Genomic DNA, 15,894 nt, shown 5'->3' with positions numbered 1-15,894 from the left:
CACAACTTCTTTAACATTCTCAAGGCTCAACTAATTCAAATCACCATTTCACAAAATCTCAAGATAAGGAGAAAGACAGAGAAAACTACTCAAAACTCATGAGAAAGATACTACAAAACTTGGAATTTATATATAAAAGCAAAGTCATACAAACTACAATAAGCAAATACCACTTATCTCTAATTCCTCCCCAAGCAAACTCCATGAAGTTCTTCTAAATCTCTTCCTTTATTTACAGTACATAGAATTCTTCTTTAAAGCGGAAGGAGGAAGAAATCTCTCACTTTCCCTCCACTCTTACAATCTCTCGAAGAATTCCTCACAATATAACTCTAAATTAAACTCTCTACACTCTACACCCTCTTTAATTTCAGCCAAAAGTTTTTCTTAAAGTTGTAGAAGAGTTTTACCAAGAGTTGCCTAAGCATCCCCTCAAAAATCGTCCACATTCAATGCACTTATTGAGATAACTGCCGATCTCACCATCAGCAGCCTCGAGGGCGCCTCGCCTTCGGCGGCCTTCTGGAATATTTGATTCTAAACTCTCAAGAAAAACCCGTCGTCGACGCCGTTGGGTTCGCCGTCGGCGCCATAGTTCAAATCTTTATATTTTAGTCATTTTCGCTCCAAATTCGCTCCTTTTTGCACATTTTTTTCTCCAATGACCATAATTCAACATACCTGCAACAAAACATCAAAAATATCTTTTTTTAAAGTGCAATATCATCAAAATCAGTGTAAAATAGGTATAAAAATCTCAACATTATTTTCTTTGGTCAGTTGGCAGGGTTCAAATCCTACCTTAGACAAAATATAGAATTTTTATATTCAGAGTTGGGGAGCTCAAATTTTGAATTTTGCATGAAATTCGAGAAAATTGATTTTTTTTTGGAAGATGAAAATATCATCAACTTTTCTTCATTTATCTTTTTTTTCTTTTTTTTTGGAAGATGAAAAGTTATTTTCATTTTTTTGTGTCATTAAATGTTTTCACTCCTTTTTTAGCCTGCTTAATAATAAATATTTAATTTTTCACTTCTTTTTTAAGTCTATTTAACAATTGAAGTCTATAATAATGACTATTAATGGTTAAATCCCTTTTAAAGCCTATAAATAGGGGTCTGGTGGAGTAGGCAGAGGTGGATTCTCCAACTGATCTGGGATTTCCCAGAAGAAAAAAATCGTCCCGAGTAGCGGTGAAGAATTGCGGCACAGAGTTGCGGGGCAGAGTTGTGGCGTACAATTGTGGGACAGAGTTGCGGTGCAGAGTTGCTGGGCAGAGTTACGGCGAAGAGTTGCCGTGGAGTGTCGAGACGAAGCGTTGCGGCGCAGAGTTGCAGCGAAACGTTGCGGTGCAGAGTTGCAGTGAAACGTTGCGGTGCAGTGTTGCGACGAATCGTTGTAGTGCAGTGTTGTTGTGTACTGTCGCAGAAATGACAATAACTGGAGAACCTCGTTTTCCCGAATGATATGGTGGTGAAATTGTCAACTTCAACTGATTGAGCTTATTCTCCTCCTTCTGGGTATGTTGTTATTCATGAGACAGCCTTGAAAGCAGGTTTAAGATTTTCGCCGGCACCTGAGTTTATTGATATTATGAAAGTATTCGGGGTTTGCTTTGCCCAGTTGTTTTGTCGGGTGGTGACAGTCATTATTGGGTTAATTGTTTTCTTCAAGAGTCATGGGTCGATGTTAACACCGACAATTTTGACACGGATGTGAGGGTTTTTTAGTGATACACATGATCGTGTGATATTTAAGCATAAGATGTTGGATTTCTGCCTAAAGGAACCGATGAGACAATGGTCCGTGAAATTCTTTTTGCACAAAATGATTGGGGGCTCCGCGAGAGGCGAGGAAGGTTTCAACAATTGTCTGTCTCTCTTCAGACTACCGAAGAGGTAATATTGTAGATGTTGAGATTTCATGACTTGAAGGATCTGTTGTAAGAGACACAATATATTTACGAATTTGTGAGTGAGGAATCATTGTTCAAGGTTAAGCTTTCTTTCCACCCCGAACGGTCTGCGGTTGTAGTATTAAAGAAATCTAAGAAGATACCATCCGAGTCAGGCCTTGCAGAATCATTAAAGCGGTTTCCAGTGAGTAGTGACTGTGAAGTATTGCCTCAGAAACAAAAGAAGGTCAAAACATCATGGGAGCCCTTTCCATGCCCTTCAACTATTCATGTTCCTGAGAATATCTTGTCTCATGAATGTAGTGGGCTCCTGGAAGCCGAGAGTTTTGTGAGTTTCTTTCATCTTCTGTTACTATATAATTAATTCATCTTTCTGACCCATATTTCTTTTCTTCTAGGTGGATAATATGGTGGAAACTCAGAAGGGGCTAGGACTGACATTAAGATACTAGAATTTTGAGTTTGTTAAGATCAAATATTTTCAAAGTGAGTACAAACGTCGGTATGAATCTGGGGTTGAAAAAGTTACATGTTTGGAATCACAGTTGACAGAGTGCAAGATATAATTTTCAACAATGGCAACTTCCCTCTTGTTGCAGCTTCAGGATCTGGAGAAAAATTAGGAGGGGTTGGTTGAAGCACGAGCCAGCTTTCGTGAAAGTAATAAGAACGTGAAAGCCCTTAAGTCAACGGTATTAGCTCAAGAAGAAGAGATCCAACTTTTGAGGTCTGCAAAAGAAGTTGATGTCTCAGAAGTTAAGCGTAAAGCGGTCGAGGACTTTAAGAACTCTCTTGAGTTTAAGACTATCATTTGAGACCGTGTTCAAGAGGCTCGTGATCGGGTGCTTGATGTTTAAGTAAAGGAGCAGCAAAAGTGGTTCACCGGAAAGGATTCATCCGAGGTTTTCTGAAGGGGAGTCGAGCAGTGCAACGCAGAACCGGTATAATCGTGGAGGGGCTCACTCCTAGTCAAGCTTCAAAGGATTCTTCCTCAAATTCTGATAGTGATGACATCGAGAGTGAATTGAAGAAGGTGCTCTTTAATGACAAGGAGGGGGCGGAGGAGAATGTTGACGTTGATTAGTGTTATACTCCTCCTTTTATGCTTGTAGTGTGTTTGCTTTTGTCATGTTGTTTGATCCTCATAAATGTTATTATGATGTTGTATGAATGATGCATGAAGATCATCTTGTTTAATTTTTTGATTTTGTTAGCTATTTTCCCCCCAAGTATCTTCTCTTTCTTTTTATTTATTGTTTTATGATAATATTTTCCTTTCATTCCACAGTGGATACAAGATATCTTAGAAGTTCTAGTATGTGAGAAAGTTATCGCGGGGATAAATTGCCATCGGCTTTTAACTTGGCTGGGGTTATGCATCAGAGTATTTCTTTGTATGTGAGGAGCCAACTAAAGTCTACTGAGGACATATTAATACATTTGAGGTTGTTTGTTGGAGCATTGCTTGCTTATGAACTTGTGTGGAAGGGATCAAGTATAGTCCACCAAGGACTGTTAACATTTTCAAAGGTTGTTTATAGGAGTAAAAACTCAACGATGTTAACCCAAAAGGTCAAATCAAATCCCCTTGGGATATATCGTGCTATGACTAAGATACAATCAGAGTTGTGTATTTCTCGGGCCAAGAACATAAAGTGACTCGTGGAAGAGCTGTTACACTTTCTAAAGATATTCTTTTTTGTAAAATAAAGTAAATAATATTTAATGAGTCTGAGATACATTAACAGTGCATGTAATATGACATAAATGATATGAATGAAGTGTTACTTGTAGTATTTTTAAAGATTCTTGGCATTCCAAGTCCGAGGCAAGATTTTTTCATCTGATTGTTTGAGCTTGAAGGTTCCAAGCTTGATCATGGTAGCCACGATGTATGGGCCTTCCCAAAGAGGGGATAATTTTTTGCGTTGGGGACCATGACTAGCGGCTTCAATACTACACAAAACCAATTCAGCAATGGAGATAGGTCGAGGTTTTACTCGTGGGTTGAAGTGGCGAGCAATTCTTTGTCGGTAGGAAGCAGCTTTAAGGTGGGCCACATCGCGTATTTCCAGGAGAAGATCCAACCGTTGTCGAAGCTTTTCTTCATTGCTATCCGACTCAAAGATCCAACTGTTGTCGAAGCTTTTCTTCATTGCTATCCGACTCGAAAGTCTTGACTCGGGGGTTTGGAACTTTGATATCAACGGGGATGATAACATCGGTGTCAAAACACAAGTTATATGGAGTTTCCCCCAGTAGGAGTTCGTGTGGTGGTGTGATAGGCCTAGAGGACGTTATGCAACTCTTCTACCCACTGCCCCCCAACCTTCTCAAGACGAGTCTTCAACCCCTTCAGCACCGTCCGATTTGTCACCTCTTTTTGTCCATTTGTTTGGGGATGCGCCAAAGCAGTGTGCACCAACTGAATGTGAAGATCCTTACAGAATGATGTGAAGACCCTTCCAGTAAATTGAGTCTCATTATCAGTGATAATTTTTGCAGTAAGCCCAAAGCAACAAATGATGTTTTTCCAAACAAATTGTTTGGCATTGGCCTCAGTAATCTTGGCAAGAGGCTCTGCTCATACTCATTTGGTGAAGTAGTCAACAGCTAAGACGATGAATTTTCATTGTCCAGTAGCTATTGAAAATGACCTCATGATATCTACCCCCCAATGGGAAAAAGGCCAAGGATTTAGAAAAGATGTGAGTTCTTCTGGTGGTGCATGCGTAAGATTGGAGTATAGTTGGCAATTCTTGCATTTTTTCATAAACTCTAATGCATCTTGTTTAATCGTGGGCCAGTAGAAGTCTTGCCTCACTATTTTAAGAGCAAGTGTCATGTCACCAAGATGCTCCCCACATATTTTAGAATGAACCTTTCGTAGAGTGTAATCAGCTTCAAATTGAGGAAGACACTTGAGATATGGACCTACAAATGCCTTCTTATACAGTTCATCCCTTATAAGGATGAAGTTGGCAACCATGTGTTGGATGCAAATTGATGTAGTAGCATCATATGGCAGTGTTCCGTTTCGGAGGAAGGAGATGATGGGATCCATCAAAGAAGCTCCCTGGGATCATCTATAGACAGTATCTCCCATGGGCCCTAAATACTGGGAAAATATATCTCCTTAATACACCTTCTTTTATAGATATCTCTAGTTGTTAAAGTTGCGAGCTTAGAGAGGGCATCAGCTCGGGTGTTATGCTTCCGAAGTATGTGAATAAGCTGACATGTTTCAATTCGGGCGAGAAGTGTTTTTACTAGACTGAGATATTGCACCAGTTGTGAGTTATGAGCGTCAAATTTTCCCTCCACTTGGGATGCAATGAGTTGAGAATCTGGGTAGATAATTATGTTTCGCATTTCACAGTTGATGACAAGTTTTAATCCAGCGACAAGTGCTTCATATTTGACAACATTATTGGTGGCTAGAAATTTCAAACGAAGTTCATACTTCAAAATGTCTTGCCTTAGGGAGATGAGTAGTATTCTTACACCAGCTCATGAATTTCCGGATGCTCTGTCTACATATAGTGTCTACTGAGGTGACCGTGGAAGAGAAGATGGTGGTTAATCAGAGGTTGACACAGTACACTCTACCACAAAATCGGCCAACACCTGTGATTTGATGTTTGGTTGCGGTAAATAGCAGATGTCAAATTCTCTTGATTATACTAACCATTTAACTAATCTTTCTGTTGCTTCTAGTTTTTGTAGGATAGCTTTCAAAGGGAGTTGTGTGTAAACGCCAATACTGTGAGCCTGGAAGTACGGACGAAGTCTTCTTACTAAGAAAACCAGGGCTAGTGCAGTCTTGTCTGCCATTAGATAGCAACTTTATGTATCTAAGAGAATCTTGCAAATGTATTATACTGATTTCTCAATTGATTTTTCTATTCTGACAAGAATAGAACTTATTACATGTTTATTACATGAGGTGAAATAGACAAATAGATATATAACATCTCTCCTTGGATGGGCTTTGAGAAGAGGGGCGGTGAAGCCAAATATGCATTGAGTTGCTCGAAAGCGCTCTAACAATCATTTGTCCACTAAAAACCGGTGTTCTGAGCACCTTTGAGTATCTTAAAGAATGACAGATATTTATCCCCAGAACGAGCTAAGAAGCGGAATAAAGCGGCTATACGACCATTCAACCGTTGTACCTCGTTGATGTTTTTTGGAGCCATCATGTCCCTCAGGCCTCAGCGCCTTAATTTTTTTTTTGGGTTTGCTTCAATTCTATGATGGGTAACCATGAATCCCAAAAACTTCTCTGGTGTCACCTCGAAAGCACATTTAGTCGGGTTAAGTCATAAATCTTATTGACGAAGGAGTTGGAAACACTCCTCCAAATAAGAAGTGTGTCGGGATGCTTCTAGGTTTTTTACTAACATGTCACCAACGTAAACCTCCATTGTATGCCCAAGAAGATTCTTGAAGACTTTGTTCATGAGACATTGACAAGTTGCACCAACATTTTTTAATATGAATGACATAACCTGATAACAATATAAGTTTTTATCTGTTTGAAAAGAGGTGGCTTCCTCATCTACTGGGTTCATCTTTATTTGATTTTACCCTAAGTAAGCATCCATAAATCTTAGCATCTGATGTCCGGAAGTGGCATCAATAAGTTGATCTATGCATGGGAGGGGAAAACTATCCTTCGGACATGTTTTATTGAGGTATGTATAAGCAACACACATTCTCCATGAACCACTAACTTTTTTCACCATGACGACCTTGGCCATCCATGCAGGATGGTGTACCTCTTGTAAGAACTTTGCTTCAAGAAGCTTGTTGAATTCTTTTTCAATAGCTTGTAAGCAATCTGGGGGTAAAATTGTGCTTCTTTTGAACGTCTGATTTAAAGGTTGGATATATCTTTAAAGAGTGCATGATTATTTTAGGGTCAACCTCAGGCATGTCGGCCGGAGTCCATGCAAAAATATCTTGGTTCCTTCGGAGGAGATCTACATATTCTGACCTTTCCTCATCGGAGAGTAAGGAACCAAGCTGTACATTTCTTGATGGGTGTTCATTAGAGAGCGAGACATGAGCTAAATATTTTGCAGAGGAAGCTCTTTGAGATACATCTTCGTCTCAGAGATCAAAGTTTTCAATGTTAACTGTCACAGATGGGCGTGGTTGAGCTTGCCTAAGGTAACATGATTGTGTTATATGTTGATCTCCCCGAACGATGCTAATCCCTGTTGGGGTTGGAAATTTGAGCTTCAAGTGTAGTACAAATGTTACGATGCCAAAGATGGATTGTATAGGTCTCCCGAAGATGGCGTTGTATGCTGATTCTGACTTGACAATAATGAATTGAACTGAGTGAGTTATCTGTCAAGGAAAATCTCCCATGAAAACATGGAGATTTATTATTTTTTGAACTGAATGAGTTATCTGTCGAGGAAAATCTCCCATGAAAATAGGGAGATTTATTGTTCCCTCGACCCGTACTGATCGATTATCAAAACCATATAATGGCTTAGATGCAGGTTGAAGTCTTTCCCTTGTTAGTCCCAAAATAAGGAAAGTGGAGTAGAACAAAACATCAACAGAGCTCCCATTATCGATCAGGATTCTTTTTACATTGTAGCAGGGTTCGCCAATTCCTGCGCTAATGACAAGAGGATCTTGGTGAGGTACTCAGACTCCTTCTAGATCAGAATCATCAAAAGTGATAGGTTGAAGGCATAATTTCTTATGTGTTGGTTCACCAGGTGCAGTGATAAGAAATTGATCAGTTAGCAATGGGCCTCATGCAATTGTTTGAATTTCACCCACGACTGGGTGACCCCCATGTTATTGCCTTTGTGTTTTTTGTCCCCCGATAGGAGCATTATCGGTACCAACTAGTTTGTTTTGTATAAATCAACCAAGATATCCCTGCTGAATCAACCTTTCAATTTCTTCCCTAAGGAGCTTACATGCCTCAGTGGTGTGGCCACGACTTCGATGAAAATGACAGTAATGTTCTTGATTTCCCGAGTTAGGTTTTAGAGGGTGATGTCACTTAACAGCTTGCTCATCTTTGATGGCCATCAAGATGTTAGCGCGTGACGTGTTGGGTGGTGTATATTATTTCTTGGGTTGATATTCAGTTCGTTAACCCACAAGTTGAAGGAGGAGGTCATGATTCTTTGGTTGTTTAGACTTTCTTCGTTGTGAATATTGATTATTGTCTCTGGAGTTACCTTTGTTCTTTCCCCCAAATTTTTCAAACCAAATTTTTCAACTTGTTCTTTATGTGCACTGATGGCCTCATCCACAGTGATTTGGGCCTCCACACGGTGGACAAGATCGACATAAGAATGAACAGTCTCCCGCATCAGTGATGAGGAGAAGGGTACCCCTTAAGTAACTCTGGATCTACTTCTGAAATTTGACGGGCTTCAGCAAAAAACCTGCGGAAGTAGTCTTTGAGAGACTTTCTTTAACTTTGACTAATTCTTGAGAGATGAGATGAATCTTTGATGATCCGTCGATTTGCTATGAACTGCTCCACAAACAATCTGACAAGCTCGTTAAAGGTATTTACAGTGCCCCCTGATAGAGAGTAAAACCAGGTTCGAGCTTGTCCCTTAAGAGTGGCTGGGAACACCTGACATAGAAACACGTCAGAGGCACGTTGAATATGCATGATGGTTCCATAATGATCAATATGTTCATATGGGTCAGTTATCCCTTCATATGCGTCAATGTTCGACAACTTGAAGCCTGATGGAATAGGGTGTTGGAGGACCGCATTTGCTAAAGGAGAGGATTTAAGGATGTTATGGTGAGTATGGAAGCAATCTTTCTTCTATAGGGGGAACTCTTCTCGGACGAGGCGACGTAGTTCGTTACATATGACATCATCTGGAATGGTATAAAGATGTGGTGGTGCCATGGGAGCTGCATGAGATGGATCAGTGGAACTTGTGGTGTCTAGAAGTTCAACATCACCTCCTGACAAGGGAACTATTCCTTCTTGAGCAGGGTGGCCGGTACGAGTCTCTCTGGGCGGTATGTTTGTCGTAGTTCGTGAATTTAATGGCAACCAAGTATCGTTCATCGGTGTGGACAGTGGTTGTTGGGTCCCTCGTAGGAATTGCATGATCTCCAACTGAGACTCTTCCATTCTACGCATTCGTACTTCCATAGAAGGACCCAAAACCCCCTCGTTAGTTGGATAATGTGTTCTTCCATAGAAGGACCTGAAACCCCCTCGTTGGTTGGATACTGTCTTCTAGGGCGGGAAGATGAAGAAACATGTTGCCCTTGACTTCGTGACTGTTCCCTGGAATGATGGGTGTTAGAGCGAGCTGCTCCGTTTTCCTAAACATTTTGTCTGGTGGCCATGTAGAAAATTGAGCAAGCACTTCAGTGGCGGGATTGAGAGCTTCTCACAAACGGCGCCAAACTGATGTGTGCTAAAAAATTTGCAACGGTAGAGTAACAAATTATAGTCTTAGCGTTGTACAAAAGTTCAACACACACAAATGAAATAAAAAAAATTGTGATGACTCTAGAAGTTTTTATGTGAAAAATTCGAAAGGGGAAAACCACGGGACATGGCCCAATTGTGAAAATCTTGTCCCACAGACGGGAAAGGGTAACTATATTTTTCAATGTACAATGTCGACTGACAGTTTCTGGTTGGTGGTGATCGATGACGGTAGGTAGAGATTGACGACATTCGACGGTGGTCGACATCGGTTGGCGGTGGTTGATGACGCTTGGTGGTGATAATGAACTACAGCTTTTCCTTAAGACCTCAGGCTTTCTCTTGACTTCATTCTTTTTCATGAGAGGGATGGGGCTCTATTTATAGTGTTATGGATGCAATTAATGCAGGAATATGAATCATTTTGATCGGACGGTCCGGAGAGCTTCCCTCGATCATATGAAATTTAATGGACATTTGAGTGTCTTAATGATGTCAGAATTGAGTAATCTTGGGCTCGTTGGATTCATCTTGTTGAGCCGCTCGATTTGAGTATAAACTTATCATATTTGACAGTTGTTTGAATTTTCAAATGTATTCATAAATCTTCTAACTATAGTTTAATGACTTGAATGAGCTTGATTTGACTTGGATTGGGCTAGTTTTCATATCAGTTGGTCCGTCTCATCGAGCCAGTTAGTTTAACTATAATTTTGCTGAAATCGGAGCTCTAGATGACTTTTAATCAAGATTTGAATGTTTCTTGTTCAAAATATTATCTCGACATCTGTGTCATACTTTGAAATTCGTGTAGGATGTTGAAAGTTTATTGGTTCCATATTAAAAGTCATTAAGCTTTAGTATAACAAATAAGATTTTGCATTAATCTTATTATGTTTGCTCCATTCATCATATGCAACATTTAAATATACCAAATCGTAGGATCAAAATACACCTACTCTAGATGAAGTGAATAATATTATATTTTTTAAATAGAAGATGAAACAACCTGTGGATAAATATGTTGCTCAATGAGAAGATCTTATTGTTTTAGTTAGAACTTAAGAGATGAATTTTTATGTTGATACAAAGAGTATATCAAAATTTATAAATAAGGATAAAATCTACAATTGCTATAAAAAATAATCACATTAAAATGAATGCTACAAACAGTAAAACAAAAATAAGAAACAGACTCTTAATAAAAAAAATGGTAACTATTGTATTCATTCTAGTAAAGTTAGTGCTATTGAATAAATTGTTAGTGATGGTGAACTCCTATTTTTTTATGTGACAAACATTGTGATAATTGGGTTCTTGTTTTAGACCTCAACCAAAAGTGAGGTCAACAATAGCGAATGATTTTCAATATGTGAAATAATGTTGAATAATATTGTGTTAATAGCAATATTGTTCATTTTAAGCAACCAGTGTTGAAATTGTTCGAATCAAAATATTTGATAGTCATTAAAAAGCTTAAAGATATGAAGCATGTCTCGTATATAAATAAGAATTTAATTTTGAAAGTAGTATTTATGGTAAAGGGCATAAGTACTTTGGTAAAAATATAATTTTGAAGCACAACAAATGCTTTAGTTATGATGAAAGAATAGGAAAAAAGTTAATTGAATATATATTTTGCAATGCTCTATATTGTTAAATGAAACAACAATTGCCAATTTTTTCATGTTAGAGATGAAGCAACTATACTTTGGCAAATGATTCTTGAGTATATGAGAGAGAGTATGTGCAACAACCAAATTTCAAGGAATCGAGTAGAGTTCAACACGATTGAAAAGTAGTCTAAAATTTTAATCTCCCAGAATTTGTTCAAAATAATTTAGTTAAATTCTAAACGTGAAATAGATCAAATCGATATAAAGCACCATGCATAAATTGTGAATAGATTGGGAGATTTAAATTGTTGAAGTTGTAAGTTCAATTAATTTAATTTGATTATTGCTGACATTTCTGGTTGCTCATCAATGTCAAATTCAACTCCTCATTTTGGCGGTAGCCCTGATAATTATTCCAAAAACACATCAGAAAAATTTGAAACCACTGGGATGTTTTTCAGTTTGTGCATCTTTATTAAGCATTTTTAATTTTGCCAAAATACAAATTCACCTCTTCATAAACATTTCCTAACTTTAACTGCACTAATTAGGGAAGATTGTGCATTGTGCATTTCAATCACATAAGATATAAAATGATTTTTCCTGATTTCGGCTTCACCTGCCTTTTTCCAGCATTCAATTGTAGCAAAAGGATTTATTAACCAATATATCCCCAAATAACATTAAATGTCTAAATTGGTATGATAATCAACTTTGATAATAATTTCTTATCATACACATGAACATGCCCAACACATTTTCTATTTGCATAAAACACACTTCCCGAGGACATAGTAACACACAAAGCAAGAGTAAAATGCATAATATCAACAAGTAAATTGACAAAGAACTCATCATAAATAAAGGAATGCGATGCACCTAAATAAAATAAAATAGTATCAGACTGATCTTGAATTAGGATGGTACATATAACCACATATTCAGATTCTTCGGCTTCTTGAGGGGTAATTGCAAAAACTCTAGCTTTTATTAGTTGCTCGGTTATGCATTCCGAAGTTTCACCCTTTGTTGGCACTGAAGGCTTTCCCAAAAATTGAGCTCTATTGGGTTGACTGCCTTCCAAATATTTTATGGGTTGTCCCTGTCCTTGGATTGTCTATGGTTTGATGCCTTTCTTCTTTTCATGTCGACAATTCATTTGAATATGCATTAGTTGTCCACATTTGTAACATTTCCCATTATCGATCAAATACCGCTAAAAAAATATCTTCCCACACTATTTGTAAACTGGATTTTATACCTAAGGTTGATTTTGCTTACCTTCTAATTTAAGTTTTTTTGCTTTAATTGTGTTCTCTTTTGCCAAAGTCCTCGTGCCTGTCTGCCTAAGGTTATCACTGCTGACCAGAAAAGTTTAGTTCAATTTCAATTCTTCTTGTCAGTTTTAAAAGCATGGAGAAATCGTTTATTTTAAATGGAGTTAAATCCAACCTCAACTGATCTCTAAGAATGCATAGAAATCTATGACACTTTTCCTCCTTGACGAAGACATAATGAGGTGCATATCCAGAAAGAGAAGTGAATTTTACCCCATGTTGCATAACTGTCTTGGACCCACTTGAGTTAGATTTATAAATTTATCCTGCAACGATAATTTGGTTAAAGGTGGACTAAACCAATCTTTAAGGACTAACAAATTTTTCCCACTAAATCTATAGAAGAGGTGTTAGTTGAAATTTCTCTTTATGTTGCATCTGTCACCACCTTTCTGCTTCACCTCTTAACATGAATGCAACGAGTACCACTTTTCAATTTTCTAGACAAAATCACACCATCCAAAACTTTTTTGATCTCTAGCAGCCAATCTTCAGCAGTTGTAGGGTCAATAGCACCCTGGATAGCTCGTGGCTTAAAAGAGTGAATTATCTTAAAGTGTCGATCCACTTTTGCTCCAGCTTCAGATCTGGACCATGTACTGGTGAAGGATCTTTTGATAGCAGCTATTTTATCAACTACTTGTTATATGAGCAGTATAATACCCTATAATGTGTCTGCATTTGTTTTGTTTTGATTTTTCATTTGTGCCAAAACAGCTTCAATTATAACTTTGTGCTCTGCACTTAGCCCAAAAGATGGCCTTCAGTACTTTATGATTCTTCTCCAGACATGTTTATTACATGTTTATCTGTATTGGCACAAATTATTATTCACATGCAATTTATCATATAAAAGTTTTATCAAGGACATGTGACACCTTATTCCATAAGGGATACTCACCCCAGATTGATCAACCTATAGCTATGTATAAACCAATTCATATTTAATCTCACTCTTACTTCTTTAAAAATTCAACATACTTTCATCATCATGCTCTGATATCACTTTCTGTCACATCACAACTACCTCCTTCTTTTTTAGGGGTGATATCACTTTCTGTCACATCACAACTACCTCCTTTTTTAGGGCATTGCTGAGGCGTATAACTAGCAATTTGGTCAGACCTCCATTGCTGAGGCGTATAACTAGCAATTTGGTCAGACCAACTCTCATCAGCACTCATCGAACAATCCATTTGATGTATGTTTGGAAATTAATGCTTGTTTTTGGGTTAATTCATATTTTAGCAAAATTTTATGAATTCTTATGTTGTCTACATTCCTCATGTTATGTATACAAGGTGGTGAGTTCAAGGCGAGCACATAGAAACTCGACGTACGGTTGCCCGTTAAGTCAGATGAAATAATTAGATGCTAATTTAAGAAAAATAATCCTCTGTAGGTTTCACATAATTCATATTTCGACACTGATGCATTTAAAACTTCTAGCGTATTGTAAAATGACACATGCAATTGAATATATGAATGCATATTTACTGCTCTTACGATACATATGATGTTATGATATGATACATGCGATTAAGTTTATGATATAAATTGTATACATGTATTCATTTATTATGCTTCATGCACATGCCTATGATACATGTAATGCATGATAAATGCTTGATAAGGGATTGATGATTTAAATGGCATATGGAATGTTATGGGATAGATTATTACATGAGTGCTTGCAAGTACATTATGCGAAGATGTATTCCCGACTGCTGATATTTATACAGGGACGAAACTCTGAGAACCATTGAGATTAAGCGTGATATTTATACGGGGACGAAACTCTGAGAACCATTGAGATTAAGCGACGACAAAACATTAGGGAACCGTGACTATCAGAGCATATTGATAATTGCTATGTTGGGGGATGCCCAAAATTTATCGATAATATATATGGCCTTTGGAGCAGGGTGACGACTCGTGATGAAAGAAAATGAAAATAATTGAACCATATACATAAAACAAGTGACATTCTTATGATATGACCTTTATGAAATGAAAGAACATGCTTATACATATGATTTCATGATTACGACCTGCATATTATATTACAGTCAATTCTTATACCACATGTACCTGCTATGTTTGCATTTTTTCATTATGTCAGAATGTTATGATTTTATGAACACATGTATAGTTTCATACGAGCACTCACATTACATTCTTTCAATGTTTAAAATCTTAGTTTAGCCCGGATTATTTTGTTGAGCTAGTTTTGCTCACTCTAGGTTGATGTCTTCCAAATAGAGGCAATGAGCATTGGAGTGAGTAGCCAAGTGTGACTTATACAACTTTATGTTCCATAATTGAGAGTTGTACAATCTTTTTTGGTATGTATTTATTTATTGGGTGGGGCAATTGGGATGTAGCATTTGTTTTCATTCATTTCTCTTTTTATTTTTAAAAGAGTCGCTAGTTTGTTTATCATTATATATTATCCTTTTCCGAATAAGTCTCTCTTCCATATCATGTGAATGACCAGGAGAAGAGATGAGTCAAAAAAGACGAACATATGATAGAGAAGACAAACAAAAGAAAGGATGTAGGGAGCTTACATGTGATAAACCTCTTAAGGATATATCAAGTATGTCGATCTGAACAAGATCGGGCAGAAGCACCCTTGATCAATATCCACGAAAGAATATCTACGTAGACTATCCATAACCAGATATTTAGGAGTGTTTGCATGTTATAGGGTCCAAAGTACTCTCAATGGGATATATCCCAATTAGTTAATTACATCTTGGAAATTGCTCAAAAATACTCTTGATCCAGAGAGTTTTAATGACATTAGAAGTGACAACCAGCGTTGACTGTCAAACGACAATTATTTTTAGGGAAATGCTCTGATGATTTCAAAGCTCCCATTAAACCATGAGGTGGAGAGTGAGTCTCTCACAGTCCCCACATGGGTAATGGGCTCATCGACATACATAGCCTATGAAATAGCCAAATCACCCCAAAGAGAAATCCCAATACATCAAAACACATCCAGACCATAAAAAAAGATGACAAATCATCATATCCCAAATGGGTGGCAGCTCAAAAGCAATAAGACGATCAAGATGATACCAACAAAGGCAAAATGAGCGATAGATCTCGATAGGGGTAGTCAAAAGAGGGAGGAGTAATCCCTAGAGACTAGATGTAACTATATCAGGATACTACAGGCCCATCATCCCAAGTCTTCGGGACCCTAAGTCTGCATGGTAGTGAAGGAAGTTTACTCATCACGTCTTAAGATTTTGGGCCGTTAATCCATGAATTATGTAGTACATGAGAATCTCGGTAGCCCTAAGGTCAAAATAACAAAACTTTATTCTATGACTATCAAGTGGAGCTCAAAAGGTAGCACTTATATCCGCCAAAATGGCAAGGATGACACAGGAAAAGAAGAGAAATGGAGGTTCAGGTATAAAGTTGGAGACGCTCCCAACAGAAGGACTTACACCGAATCTAGATCGAGAAGCCTTCTAATGACCTAAGCACACTAGTCAATGTTTCCGTTCATTTTTCTCTTTTTTTTTTTAAAAGGAGTCGCCAGCTTGTCGATCGTCGTAT

General features: G+C 37.8%; 2 protein-coding genes across 6 annotated transcripts in view; one reads left to right on the top strand and one right to left on the bottom strand.

Annotated features, from left to right (window-relative positions):
• LOC110026118 (uncharacterized protein At1g26090, chloroplastic) overlaps nucleotides 1-15,894 on the top strand; it is a 69,219-nt gene that overhangs the window by 9,653 nt on the left and 43,672 nt on the right. The window lies entirely within an intron of this gene.
• LOC110026122 lies at nucleotides 4,206-4,982 on the bottom strand. The gene is made up of 2 exons (XM_020726938.1): nucleotides 4,769-4,982; nucleotides 4,206-4,498 (listed from the first exon to the last, which is right to left on the bottom strand). Exons 1-2 carry the CDS (start codon nucleotides 4,980-4,982, stop codon nucleotides 4,206-4,208), a joined length of 507 nt encoding a protein of 168 aa, XP_020582597.1.

Source organism: Phalaenopsis equestris, unplaced genomic scaffold, assembly GCF_001263595.1.
Source record: "Phalaenopsis equestris unplaced genomic scaffold, ASM126359v1 Scaffold000352, whole genome shotgun sequence".
NCBI lineage: Eukaryota > Viridiplantae > Streptophyta > Magnoliopsida > Asparagales > Orchidaceae > Phalaenopsis > Phalaenopsis equestris.
Note: the sequence above shows the minus strand (reverse complement) of the source record. Positions and strands in the feature narration are given on the sequence as shown.

Coding starts and splice junctions, on each gene's coding strand:
- LOC110026122 (XM_020726938.1), bottom strand. CDS start 4,982: ATGGATCCCATCATCTCCTTCCTCCGAAACGGAACACTGCCATATGAT. Junction 4,499..4,768: donor AATATGTGGGGAGCATCTTG/GTGACATGACAC, acceptor GAGTATGAGCAG/AGCCTCTTGCCAAGATTACT.